Source organism: Scatophagus argus, chromosome 2 (genome assembly GCF_020382885.2).
Source record: "Scatophagus argus isolate fScaArg1 chromosome 2, fScaArg1.pri, whole genome shotgun sequence".
NCBI classification, from domain to species: Eukaryota; Metazoa; Chordata; class Actinopteri; family Scatophagidae; genus Scatophagus; species Scatophagus argus.
In genome coordinates, this window is record NC_058494.1 from 16161608 (window position 1) to 16175538 (window position 13931).

The 13931-nt window shown below is 41.9% G+C and overlaps 1 protein-coding gene across 2 annotated transcripts; it reads right to left on the reverse strand.

Moving 5' to 3' along the window:
• Positions 1-61: 61 nt before the first annotated feature.
• On the reverse strand, positions 62-12822 carry LOC124072505 (putative methyltransferase NSUN7). 2 transcript variants are annotated; one of them, XM_046413981.1, is made up of 13 exons: positions 12550-12822; positions 11515-11637; positions 10943-11125; positions 9746-9804; positions 8824-8960; positions 8491-8643; positions 7726-7909; positions 6821-7034; positions 6534-6677; positions 5750-5851; positions 5347-5464; positions 3452-3572; positions 62-1158 (listed from the first exon to the last, which is right to left on the reverse strand). In XM_046413981.1, exons 1-13 carry the CDS (start codon positions 12590-12592, stop codon positions 229-231), a joined length of 2511 nt encoding a protein of 836 aa, XP_046269937.1. In that variant the 5' UTR covers positions 12593-12822; the 3' UTR covers positions 62-228. The 2 variants fall into 2 exon arrangements, with proteins under 2 accessions (XP_046269937.1, XP_046269946.1); XM_046413990.1 differs by lacking the exon at positions 12550-12822 and adding an exon at positions 11709-12532.
• Positions 12823-13931: the final 1109 nt, after the last annotated feature.

Genomic DNA, 13931 nt, shown 5'->3' on the forward strand with positions numbered 1-13931 from the left:
CTAATAACTTGCTTCAACACATTTCACATTTAATTTAATTGCTGCCATCTTAAGACTTAAAAAATTACAGATAAACAGATTTCAGCTGATCAGCCATCAGAAATGACTTCTCTGACGTTAAGGTAATTTAATTTTTAAAAATAATTTACTTGGTAGTCCTCTCCTCTATGATCACACTGACTGTGCTATCAGAAATTCACCACATGAGCGATCGTGATCCCCACATTTCTATAATCCAGGCAGAGAGACTGAGGAAGAGGATGCACATATTTGGGAGAACTGAGAGTTGGTGAGATTTTGTGAAGGAGAGCTGTGGGATGGGAAGGGAATGGGTGGCAGGACAAAATCTGCCACTTTCGACGTGTTCTGTGTAATCGCTGTGTTTGTCTTCGGTCTCACCACCTTTCCTCCGGCCTTGAATGGGCTTTCTGGTTTAGTTGCATCCTTCAGTGCTTTCTCTGCTCTTTCAGGCTTTGTGTTTTGCCTCTGCACCTGCTTGGAGGCTGTATGGGGAGTCAGTGGAGCAGGATGAGCAGGGGAAGGGACGCTAAAGACATTCTGCTGTGATTTAATTGTTAGGTTGTCACTTAGCTTGTGTGCAAGGGCTGTAATTGGAGACAAGTGGTTGGAGGATTTTGCAGAGGACATTAATGTCAGTGTAAGACGAGGTATTCTTCTTGGTTTGCTTTTTTTCACGCGCCTCTTGTGATGTTGGTTTGACTGGTTTGATTGGTTGATTTTTCTCTTTGTTGGTTTCTTCTTGTGGCCTTTAGAGTGATGCTTTGGGACCGTGGTCGTTCCGTTGGCTTGTTTTGGTCGTCGTTTGACCTTTCGTTTGCAGCCTTTTGGCCCTCTCCTATTCTTCCCTCCCTTTCCCCCGTTATCTTCCTCCTTTTCATCCTCGTTCTCCTCATCACTACATTCACCCTTCTTTTCTTCATGTTCCATGGGTGAGTCTCCATGCAGAAGCTCCCTTTCTGTCTCTTTCTCTTGGCTTGAGGGTGATGAAGGTTTGCTGCCAGCTGAAGCCAAGTGATTCTTCCTGCTTTTCCCCTTTTTTCCAGCTTTTGATTGTTCAGGAATTATTCCACCCAGGAGGCCCTTTGCTGCTGCCCTTGCCAGCACATCCTGGACTGTTTCTACCTTAGTGGGATCTGCCTGAAAAAGCAGGAGCAGTTTAAGATTTGATGTGAAGATACAACACATTAAAACTACAGGCCTCAAGGGTAACATACCAAGGAGATATGTACAACAAAACACGGCACTGGAGAAAAGAGCCCCAGCTATAAAGTGAACCTGCAGAGGAGGAGGAGGAGGAGCGACTGCACAGGGATTTAATGGATTGTGTGGAATATAATTTGAAAGGTAACATGATAGTCAGTCACATGAAACATTGTTATTGTTGTATGGCTAATAAATAGAAGAGGAGAGAGGACAGTGCAGGTTGCTCATAATGAGTCTCTGTTGTTTTAGGGAGGTCACTGACTACATTCCTATGCATACTAATTTTCCACTATTCCCAATATGACAATATTCTGAATTTGATACTTGTCTTTCTCAGAATAAAAGCCGGAATATGCTGTGCATGTAAACATAGTTAATCTGAGTATTAACAGATGATTCAGGACTGAAAGAAGATGTCAGCAGCTCCTGTAGCAAAAAACCACACACAATGTTTGGTGTGTACATACATGCATAAGAATCAAACGTTTATCTTCGTCTGCAGTGGCATTCAAACAGTGGAAATCCCTTTAAATCCGCTGCAAGGCTTTCTCTTCCCCATCCTTCTCCCTCTGTGTCTGTCTCAATCTCTTGTTTAATGGCTGTTGTTTAACGCACTGCTCAAAACAATGTCAATGTATTTTCATTCACTTTCAAATATTTAATCATTTTGTACACTATTCTTCATTTTTCTTGCTTTGACGGTATTACATGCTTTGAGTCATTTTTAAGTTTGTAGTAAAATGGTGACGACCACATTATACTAGAGAGGGGTAGGCCGTTAGTTTAACAGGTTAAATATTTTAGGTTTTTATTTTGTGGCTTTAAGGATTTATGAATCGCCTTATGAATCATACTGACTTTGTGATGCCCTGGCTTTTCCTCTAGTGCCATCATAAAATTCATGTTTGAGAACTAGTGTATAGATGGTCATAAAACTCGCTACAAACATTTATCATCTCCAAGGGAGGAGTTTTAAGAACTTGCTTTACCCGTAGCGCCATCATTAGGTTGTGATAGGAAAAAAAAAGCCATGTTAACTTTGTCATTGTGAGAATTCTCACATGCAAACATTTTGCTGCCGTACTAGCAGCGCAGAGCTTCTTGCATGACACTTATTTACTTGTATTTATTTAAGTCATTTTTACACCTCAAAAAGAAAACTGGGGAAATGAAATGGGGAAAACTGAGATATGCTACAAAGAGGCATGAATGGCAGCCGGTCAGGGTTGATGTGTTTTACAGTTGTTGTTGTTTTTTAATTTAAAGATTTTTAAAAGACAAGTTTAAAGGAGACTTCTAGTTGCCTTACATCTTCTTTCTCTCTCTCTCTCTCTCTCTCTGTTGCTATGTCTATTTCAGATCCCTTTAAATCGACCTCTGTCACAGTTTGACTGGTGTGAAGTCACTCATCAGAGCAGCGGTTAACCAGACCAGAACTGTCAGTGTAACTAAATCTGCAGCAGCAGCTCTGATTTGATTTGACTCACCGCAAGAGTCGATGTCGATCTGATTACACCTAATGATCCTTTGATTTTAAATTACTGCACTGCCACTAGACAGGTGAGCAAGACCTGCCCCTTGTGTGTGTGCGTGTGTGTGTATGTGTATTGATATCAAACACACTCCCACACAAAGGCACAGTCCCCTCCCTGCACCATTTTTTCGAGCTGCAGAGGATCAAAGGAGCAGCATCTCATTTCTGTCTGTTGTATTTTTCTTCTTTTTATGAGTGGAACAAGAGGGAAGGGGGATTGGGGGGCGGGGGGATTGGGGGGGCAAAGAGATGGAGCAATGAGGTGATGCAACAAGACTGGAGGGGTGGAGGGAGCACTGAAAGAGCGATACAGAGAATTAGCCATTCATCTCTGCTGCAAGGTACTGAAATGTTGCGGCTCAGGCGTATTTCATCTTTAACTTGTCTCTTTTTTTTGTAAAGTATTGGAATAATGCTGCAGTGTTTTAGGGAGCAATAGTGTGTGTGTGTGTGTGTGTGTGTGTGCGCGCGCACGTGCATGTGTAGAGACAAGCACAGCCGACCGACCTCCCAGCAGACAGACAGTAAAAGAGTGCAGCCTCAGCACTATTGGAAAGTCTCATAGCAAAGCAATCACACAAACCACACACACACCACAAAAATTCAGTTTCCCCTCCATCTTCTGCTGAAGACAGCCTTGCCCTCCACATTTTCCCTTTCAGCTTCCACACCCCACACATATTCATCCCTCACCTGTCTGGACAGCCGTGCAGCGAAGCAGCCGTTGGTGAACTGAGATGGCTCCAGTCTGAAGAACTTGGAGTCTGTTGTGTCTCCTGACTGGGTGTCGTCAGGGAAAATGGGACCATTCACCCTGAGAGGGCAGCACAGCAGCAGGTGAAAAGTTGTTAAAAGGTGCTTTGTTTTAGCATTAATTCAGGACTACTTTAACAGCCAAATAGAGCAAATATCTTTATAATTCTTTTTAAATTTGCTGTATGTGGCACCTATAAGAAGATTAACATGTGATCAGTATAAGAGCTGCTATTGTGCAGTTCTTTGGATCAAAGTAGCTCCAACTCAGCGATGCTTCAGTAGATCGCTGTTTTCATTGAGCAGATACTGCACACACAGCGGTGAAAAACAGCCACTGACTGTCTCATTGCACATTGGTAAGTTGATAAAAGAGCTTATGTGACCAAATATAATAATATTTGGATTTCTGTAAGAAGACAGACCGTAGCAAATGAGTCGTGGAGAAGCAGGCGTGAAGAGAGATACTAAAGTCCTCTCCAGCCCATTCACCCCAAATGTAGGATTAACTACTGTACTCACGGCAACCGCAGCTGATCCCTTATGCTGTTATCAGCCTAGTGACTGTACCCTCTGTGTCACACAAAACATAGATTCAAACTCAAACACACACACACACACACACCTGTACATACAGTACACATGGAGAAATAAGATACCCTGTCACGTCATACACTCAACAGGCATTACTGACTCATTCTCTCTCTCTTAAAGTCTATCCTGTAGTCTGCAATTCTCAGAGATGAAGCCCAATACTCAATATAAGTAGGATCCGCGCTGAGATACACATGCAGATGTTACATGAGCAGCTGTTGAGCTGAACTATGTGTTTATGATTCTGTGAATTTAGATCATATTCACAGTGCTAGTGATGCGGCTCTTGAGATGGTCTGGGCTCAGATGGAACAACATCATCGTCATTGTCCCCAGAGGATGAATCCCGCTGAGTTTTGGTGATCAGAATGACTTTTATTCTGGTGCCACCAGTAGGTGTCTTTGTCTTTAAGTGAAGTATCTCAAAAAATACTGAATTCACTGCTATGAAATTTGGCAAAGACATTCATGTCCCCCTCAATTTGAACTGTAATAAATTTGATACTCGTTCCTTTAAGCGTTCGTCTATCACTACCATAAGGTCAAAATTTTGGTTTGTCCGATATTTGCTCGACCAAATACTTGTAAAACTAATGACATGCAGATCAGCCTTAACTATACTTTGTGTTTTAATGCTAATTAGCAAAAGCTAGCATGCTTACATGCCACACTACAATTGTGAATGTGTTAAATTATACGTGCTTAACATCATTGTTACTGTGAGTGTGTTAGCATGCTAATGTTAGCATGAGCCTCTAACATGGCTCTAGATCAAAGTAAACTTATTAAATTTAAAGGTGGATTTTATACCTTGACATCTTGTTTGATCTCAGTGAAAGTAATCACTTTGATACATAATCTCAGTGACAGTGAGAGCGCAAAATTTCAGCTTCAAAGTAAATGTCCAATTGATGCAAACTTTAAAGCAGGTGAGCTTTGCTGTGAGCTGCCAATCACCTGTCGCTCTCTGTCACAGGCTGGTTGGGTCAGGGAGGGGTCTTCATCCTGTTTTCCTTTAAATGCACCCAGAATGACATTTCCTAAAAGACCTTTATTACTTTATGTACTTTATCTACGGCCTGTATTCGAGTACAGTACATGACTACTTTCAGTTTTCTGCATTTGTGGTTTGAGCCTGTGGATAAATAATGAAAAGTCTGAATGCATAATTAAACTCTTAGTAGGCAGAGGACTAATGGTTGCACAAAGAGAGGTGTGTATGTGTGAATGTGTGTGTTTACCTGAAGGGCAGCAGTTTGGGGTGAGTGTGTGTTTTCTCTAACACTCTTTTGATAAGCTGTTCATTTTCCTCAGGATACACTGAGCGTGTGCAGTAGACCACAGTCTGAACCTTTGGGACTGAGAGACAGAGAGAACAAGAACAAAGAATAATTTTTGTTCTGTTCTTACAGTGCTGGCATCAAAAGTATGCACAGGAAAATACAATACAGCAAGAATGCAAAACAGACAACTTTTTAGCAGTGTGTTTGTGTACACGCACAGGCCTTACGTAACTGTTCTCAGCTGGATCTCTTCAAGTATTACTTTGTTTATTGAAATGTTCAGTGTAACTTATTTTTTTGAAATGTCTATCCTGCTCTCTTTCTCTCTCTGTGTGTGTGTGTGCTTTAAATATATACTCACAGGAGAGGGCGTGTGCCAGTAGTCGTGCCTGCTGGGTGGCCATTGTGTTTATTTTGCTCTGGGATACAGAACCATGAGATAAATCTGGCAGTAAATTCCAGTCTGTCAACAGAACAAAATTTATTTAATCATATTTGAGAAACTAAATGGAAAGACACTCCCTCTTCATATTACCATCATTATTTCTAGAATAATTTATTTTCTATCAATTTCATTTCATCATTTTTCCCTTTGTAATGGTACCTTCTTCTTCTATCCACCTTCTTTAATGTAAGTTTCCCTTGAGAGGGATCTTTTTGGCACGATGCTCCAGCTAGTTGACAGCTAATTTGTGTTGGTTAGATTGCTTCAATTTACTGGATGGATGAGGAAAGACAGATGGCTAGTTACCATGTGTCTATTTATACATCTTCCTGTAGCACAATTCACCCCTCAAAACTGGAGTGGGTCATACATTTCATTATGACTCAGTGAACGTGTGCATAAGAAGGAAATAAATTATAAATATGTATTTTGTTTCACTTTATTTCTTTATTTGATTTGCTTTAGGCCTTTTAAATCTTCCATACATAGCTGTGCCACAGTGAATAAGGCAAACAGGGGCCTCGCACCTTAGTCGTCTCAGAAGGCCTCAGTCCAGGTAACATGTGATCTGGCCAAGTGCCGACCCATTTGCTGATCATGCATGTGATGTCATTTAAAGTTTAATGTTAAGTGTTTAAAGTTAGGGCGGACATCCGAAAAACTCTTGCTTGTTCCACCCATCCTCCACGATGTGATGTACCTCCATGTTCACTGTGGATGGCGGGCACAGGGTCATTGAGGGCAGAGGACGAACACTGAGGCAACACTATGATGACCTTTAAACGCTGGATGGTGGCGTCCCACTCGTGCAGACCAAAGAACTCCTCTGACAGGACTCGGACATCTACAGTGGGCGAGAAGTTACATCAGAAAAGTAGGTGTGCATATACTGTAGTTTGAAATGGAAATAAATGTTCAACACTCATGCGTACTTGTGTAAAATTGTTCTTTTATTAATGCTCTCTCTGCGGTCCTTTTGCCACTCACTTTTGATGTCCATTTGTGTGAGTAGTTCTTGTATCTCTGCTATCTGAAAGAGTGTGTGATCAGCACCACACACCAACACTCGACCAGAGCGTGCGGCGGCCACAACAGCTACGTGAGCCACAGTCTCAGCTGAGAAAGACCCCACCACCAGGACGTCACCGTTTTCATACAGCAGGGGGCGTAACACACTCACAGCCACACACACACTCCTGTCCTGCACAGAGACACCAGCCCGAGACTCACATTAATGTCATCCAAATTTGGAGGACTTTCTTATTTTTCTTGACAAAACTCACAGACCTTTGTGTTGTTCACCAAGATAACTTTTTTAAACTCAGTTACACAAATTTTAACTTCAAGTCACAGCAGGAAAGGTCGTTTTGCAAAGAGCAGAGCTTTTAATCTGTCTCACAGCAGTGGAGTGAAGCTGCTCATTTGTCTATGAAAGACTATTATTAAAAATTGAAGTCATTAACTACATTTCCTCCTGTCTTCTTAATTTTTCACCTCCCAGTCAACATTTTGGGGACTTTAACTGTTCAGACCAGTAAATTTTCTTTTTCTTATCTTGGTGAAGAAGTGTATTCCAATAAAGAGAACATACAAAAAACAAATGTACTAGAGAATCCAGAAGACTGGAACTAATTGTGATGAACGTCGACCACCAACAAGAAGAATACCTGAATTTACATTGTCGATGCACTTTATTGGTGGATTTTTACATTTTACATTTAACAGTCTGGTTACTTTTGCTTCTTACCTAAGTAGATTTATATAAAACAAAACTTGCACTTCTTCTTAACTAAGTAAAGATCCTGACAAAGGAAAACATGTTTCTTACTAGTGAGTTTAACCACAATTTAGCTCAGTTGCACACTGCACGACAAACACAAATTCATACATACCTGCATGTTAAGTACATGCGTCATTCTGAGGCTGCTGTGCTGAAGCAGAGCATGAAGCTGCTGGGAGAAGACCAGTGTGTCTGGACAGAGTGGATCTCTGCAGAACGTCGATTCCCTGAGGTCAGTCATGTTCTCCACTTCACACAAGCCTGCGCTTTGCAGAGCTTCAACCACTTCCTCAACACTACAGAGGAGGGATGAGGTTAAACTGTTTCATTTGATGCAGAAACACCTCTGCACTCCCTCACACAGCACAGAGGATATTTTTGACTCCAGTGTATCAGTGGCCAACCAAAGGTTTTGCGTGGTGAACAGTGATGCAGCATTTAGCTTTACATCAACAACCACAGCAGAACTCGTTACCTACAAGCTGTAATAATGTTGAGCCGCCCACATAGAAATGTCACGTTAAGCTCACAGTGTAGTAATTTCATAGACTTTTACACTTGTCTCTATGCTGACATCATGTGCTCTGTGGGGTATGATGTATACCAGATAATCCCAGCTTGTGGAGTCTGGAGTGCACCACTGAGAAGAACAGGGAGAGGGTAGCCATTGACTCTCAACTCAATAAGCTTAATAATCTCTCAAAAGCAGGCACTTAATCACAGAAAGAGCACAATAAACGCCCAGGACTGGCAGCTATTCTGGGGGGTCATGAGTTCCTTCCTCAAGCACCATCTTCTGGTTTGCGTCACCAGAATAACTGCAGTCATTCACAGTATTTGCACTTCTCTGAGTGTGTCTATGTGTCTCAGAGCTTACCTGGTCTCCAGAGTATTGACCCATGCGTAAAGTGGCAGACACCTTGCTCTGTGTTGTTTGGTTCTGACAGGATCAGACAGAAAACAGGAGACGCTCTGCAGATTCTGTTTCACTCTGCAGCGAGCTAGAGATGCTGCCAGCTTGGTCTTCCACCTGTAATAAACACACACACACAGCAAGACTTCAAACCACATTTTTATGCCTCCTACTATCAGTTTGAGGTGAATTTCCACATTTCACTTTACCCAATTCAAGAAAATTGCTAACAAATGGCAGCTGAAATAATTTCAAAGTTGAATCACAACTTTCAAGATACATGATGTTAACGCTCACCTCTGCAAACTCTTCTCCAGGTCCCTGACTTCCAGCAGAGGCTCCTCCCCTTCCTTTGATGAAAGTTCACGCAACAAAAACCCTCTGTCCTGGAAGTCAAACAGCATCACCATCGCCAACGGCAGCAAGTCGCTGGGCTGCAAAATGCCACCATCTTATTCATCATTAGTAAATAGATATCATAATAAGAATAGATCTTTTTCCATGGCAGACATTTTGATTTGTCGTAGCAGATAAGGGCAGAGGTAAAACAAAATTCACTAATGACGGCTCATGCAGCAAAGTTAAAGATTCTATTTGCCATTACTTGTTTTTACTTGCCATTACTAGAGATTATGTGCCATCATTTGCTCTTTTTTTTTTTTTTTTAGCATTTTAACTTTTCTCAGGGTGTGTGTGTGTGTGTGTGTGTGTGTGTGTGTACACAGGAGGTAGAATATGTATGTTGCAATAAAGGAGGTGTGTGGAATTACAAAGAGCAAAGAGCTGTGTGGCAGCTTTTATAGTCCTACTTGCAGACTAATGACCTGTCACCCATCCCTCAACAAAGCCATCCTTTCGCAGAGAGAGAAAGTTGTCTCTTTGTCCATGTATGTGTCATTGCACAGTGTTTTATAGTGTCATTCACAGTCTCCCAGTTGGAGCATGTGTCTGCCTCTCTCTTGTATGCATCATTTGCCGCCTATAACCAGCCCAACTACATACAGATCTGAATACAAATGGCCTTTAACTGCATTCCCTTCTCCCTCACCACCATTTTACCATATTCTGATGGAGCAAATTCATATGGACAGCGGCTGCACAGCTACTTTATTCGAAGACAGATCAGTCCCAGACAGCTTCACAGTCCGTGAGTTGGTGCTTAAGTGTTTTTGATCAGTTTTTGGTTTGTTACCCCCATGTGAAATCTGGTGCGACTCACAATATGCTGAGATGTGTGGAAACAGCTGTCAGTAATGATGTCCTCCAATAAATCTTGATCTACAGGAGAAAAAAAGGTTTGTCAGTGGACTGAAACAAAACTATCAAAACATCATTTGCGTTTCATATAAAACTAAAGGTGATGAAGGTAATTCTTAAAGGGTAAGTTCACTCAAATTACAAAAACATATTCTGTCACTTTTGGTTTTACATCCCAAAATTCAGAAATATCCATCTCTGAGATTTCTGTCTGGATCCCAGTAGAATCAAGCTAAATCCTGTTTTGTTTGGAGGTTTGCAGCAATGAAAAATATCATCAGAACTCATTAAGTTGTTAAGGTGAATATGTTATCAAGCAGTTGTTTATTCACACATGCAGCCAGGACACAATATGTCAGCATGTGATAATAGATGCTTTCAGTTGCAGGAAATGAGGTGAGAGCAGATGAGAGTGAACCAAATCGATGAAGGTCATAATACCAACAGAATTAGCTAAAAGATGTCAAAATATTTCATAAAACTGGGGATAACTCTCTGTGGTTTCATGATGACTCTTTTCACATTTATCAGTGCAGCTTTAAATATAGCTTTTATAAAATATAGATAAATATATAATAAATATAGCGAGATCTTAGCCCCACAGACCTAATAATCCATTCAAAACCACTGTACTGAGGTGGTGAAAAACATTTCAAAAGAGCGATATCTCCACTCCTGGCCAAATAAAATCAAAACTACCTCCATGGCAAGATACCAACCATCCCCTACATGTGCAGTCAAATAGTGCATGCTGTGTGTGTGTGTGTGTGATTATGGTGCTTTTTCTGTGTGTATGTATGTGTGTGTCCATGGCATGCATCCTCTTATCACCTCCCATGCAGGCATCTGCTGTAACCCCAGCTCAAGTAATTTGCAGTCATATGGGAAGTGAAATGTATGACTGTATAGTATTTAATCTACACTCTGCATTTGAAACTGCTGTTCAAAAGTGAATATTGCTGAGGTTCCACTGCTATTCATTATAGCGATAAGACTTCCTTCCAGAAGGTGGGTAAGGCCTGCAGAGGTAGCAGTAGAGTAGATCAAATTAATTTTTCCCTGGCTTTATGTTTAACCATCAGTCTGTCCTCTCCAGGCAGGGTGTGTGGGACCACTAAAGTCTCAACAGTAGATTTGGTTAAAGGATGCTGATTCATACATTTGAGAGTGTTGAAGGCGAGCTGGTATGCCTGTCTCTGTGTGGTTTTGTCTCTGCTCTCCGGCTGTGGCATGTCCGTCTTCCTGCCATATTGCAGCAGCTGTTGTGTGACTGTCTTCTCTGTTCGCAGCTGCTGAAAAATGGCTGCTGCTTGCAGGTAAGCCTGATCTGATAGAAGGGAGACTGCAGGAAGATGGACGGAGAAGGAGGTGTGAGATTGATATAGAAAAGGGACGGAAGATAGGAAGAGATGGAGGAGGAAAAGAGACATCAGATGAACATAGACAAAACATCAGAGAGGAAAATAAATTATTGCCCTTAAAATTCTTTCCCGTTCAACTGATGCGTACAGCTCAGCTATAGGTGACTGCAACCTGAGGCCACACAGGTATATTTGAGAGCCTTGTCTTTCTTTACACAATAAAAGCCCTGGTCCATTGTCCAGTGCTGAACTGCTGCTTTTACCGTCAAATGCATTAAGAATCCTCACTGTACTAAAAAATATGGTTGATACAGTGAATGTGACTTAAACTCTTCAGTATGAGGTACAACATTGAAGAGTTGTGTCTCACCTGGTGAAGAATGAAGAGGAGGAAGAGGAAGTAGGAATGAATGGGGCTTCTTGTTGGTCTGTTGGTCTTGATGTGAGACGATCTCCTTCACGGTGCCCCTATTCACATCCTCACTGGAGCCCTCTGTGAGAAAAGAAGGGGTGGGTGCTTCTGTTACATAAACAAACAAACAAACAGCAGTATAAAGACCTTACCTTCGTCTGCCATGCTCACCGCAACAAAGCCAAACACTTGTTGAGCTTCTGTTAACAATTTTCAGTGTGCCTCTCAACATTCATCCAACGAGCGTCTAACCAGACACAAGCCCTGTTTGTTTTATCTGAGATGTGCAAATGTAAGTAAGACGCAAAGCGTTAGTCATGGCTGACATGTGATCCAGCCTCCAGTTTCTGTGAATGTGAGACAGTGCGGCTGTAGCACGCTGTGGGTAACTGGGCTCCTCCTGCTGCAATTAGGTGGCCGGTCAGATACATCATGAATAAATAATGTGCCGCTGTCCGACCCTGGACAAAGGTCCACCTCTCACTGACCTGCTTCACTTATCTCTGTGCAGCTGCTACACACTCACACACAGACACATACACAAATATGAACTAACAGTATACATTTTACAGGCTGTGGTTGGAGTCAGTGATGTGGGTGTTCAGAAGACCTCACTTGACTTGACAAAAAGAACTGGCTCATGAGGATTAACATCCAGGAAGGCAGGGACCACTAGCCTCTAATTAAACTGGATTAATAGAGAAAAACACAGACAGAGTGTAATCGGCTTTTACAGCACTCATCAATGCTTCAGCGCAAAGTTGGGATTGATCAGAAATGTGCAGCAGCATGTCCAATAAGGCCATGTCAGTACAAATGGAATAAATTAATGAATATCAAACAGCAGTGATTTAATGACTGTGAAGCAGTTTCCAGTAGTCCACAGGAGAAAGTCCACTTTAGAAGAGCAGGACTGGGAGAAAAGGCTACAGCAGCTTAGTGTAATCTGCATAGACGATGATGGGCTGTTTAAAATTGCATAGCAGGTCTTACCTTTGTCATTCAGAATCCTCCTTACGGGAGCAACACAGCTCATCGTATCAAAGAAATGCAGCTCAGCAAGTATCCAAACTCCTACTGTTCACAACAAGCTGGCGTTTTCTGCTCTAAAAGTCTTTTCCTGCTCTTAACTGGGTATCATGTAGTGTCCCAATGAATCATCACCTCTTTGTCACGCATGATCTTGCTCTGGAGCATGTCCTGAGTTTGAAATGCCATGGCAACAATATGATAATGAGTGAGACCTTTCCTCTTTGTGACAAAAAATACATAATATACTCCGAATGACAACTTTTAACATTTAGAGGCTATCACCGTATCACTCATTTTAGAGACTTCATTGTTCATTTGATGGTGCTCTTTCGTGTTTGGATCCATTAATGGGGAAGGAGACAGAATCAAACTAATCATCTGCTCTCAGAGGTGCTTTAACAAAAGGCTGCATGCGAAACATGACAGTAGACAATATCGTGTCTGACCAGTTGGACCTGTGAACTTTATTCATGCTGCACTGTCTCCACATGAGTGACAGCAGAGAGGCTTCAGACAGGCAGATCAGACTGAGAGTACCCCCTGCTGGCGCGTGGAGCGTCCTCTCTCAGAGTGATGCTGAAAAACTTGTTCATGCTTTTGTTACTTCTAGGCTGGACTACTGCAACTCACTATTGTCAGGATGTCCAAATTATTCTATTAATAACCTGCAGCTGATCCAAAATGCAGCAGCTAGAGTTTTAACAGGAATCAGTAAAAGGGATCATATCTCCCCCATCTTAGCTTCTCTTCACTGGCTTCCGGTAAAATTCAGAATAGACTTTAAAATTCTCCTACTTACATATAAGGCCCTACATGGACTCGCCCCATCATACCTGCAGGATCTAATAGTCCCATATACTCCCAATAGATCACTCAGATCACAGAGTGCAGGTTTACTTACAGTTCCCAGAATTTATAAAAGTAGAACGGGAGGACGAGCCTTTAGCTATCAGGCACCCCTGCTGTGGAACCAGTTGCCAATCTGGGTTCGACAGGCAGACACCACCTCCACTTTTAAGACTAAACTTAAAACCTTTCTGTTTAGTAAAGCATATAGTTAGCACCAAATAAAGTGTGTAGGGCTGGTAGGCATAGTTTCACTCACCTCATGATATATAGCCACAGGTAGAATAGGTCTGACTAACTGTTAATCTTTAAATCTCTATCATAGCTAAGCTGCTATAGGCCTATGCTGCCGGGGGACACAAACATGATCCACCAAGCAGTTTCCCCTCCTCCTTCTCCTCTTCTATCCTCTCCCCTCGTCAGATTAACATGCAGTTCATTATTTTATGTCACTAACTGTGTGTCCAGTGCTCCTCGTAGTCTTGTGTCTCTCCCTC

Bases quoted from the DNA above. Each gene is read 5' to 3' on its own strand.
- LOC124072505 (XM_046413981.1), bottom strand. From the start codon at position 12,592: ATGAGCTGTGTTGCTCCCGTAAGGAGGATTCTGAATGACAAAG. The intron at 9,805-10,942 runs GTATGAATCAGC...TTTCTCCTGTAG, and splicing joins CGCCTTCAACACTCTCAAAT to ATCAAGATTTATTGGAGGAC. The intron at 1,159-3,451 runs GTGAGGGATGAA...CTGCTTTTTCAG, and splicing joins CTGCACGGCTGTCCAGACAG to GCAGATCCCACTAAGGTAGA.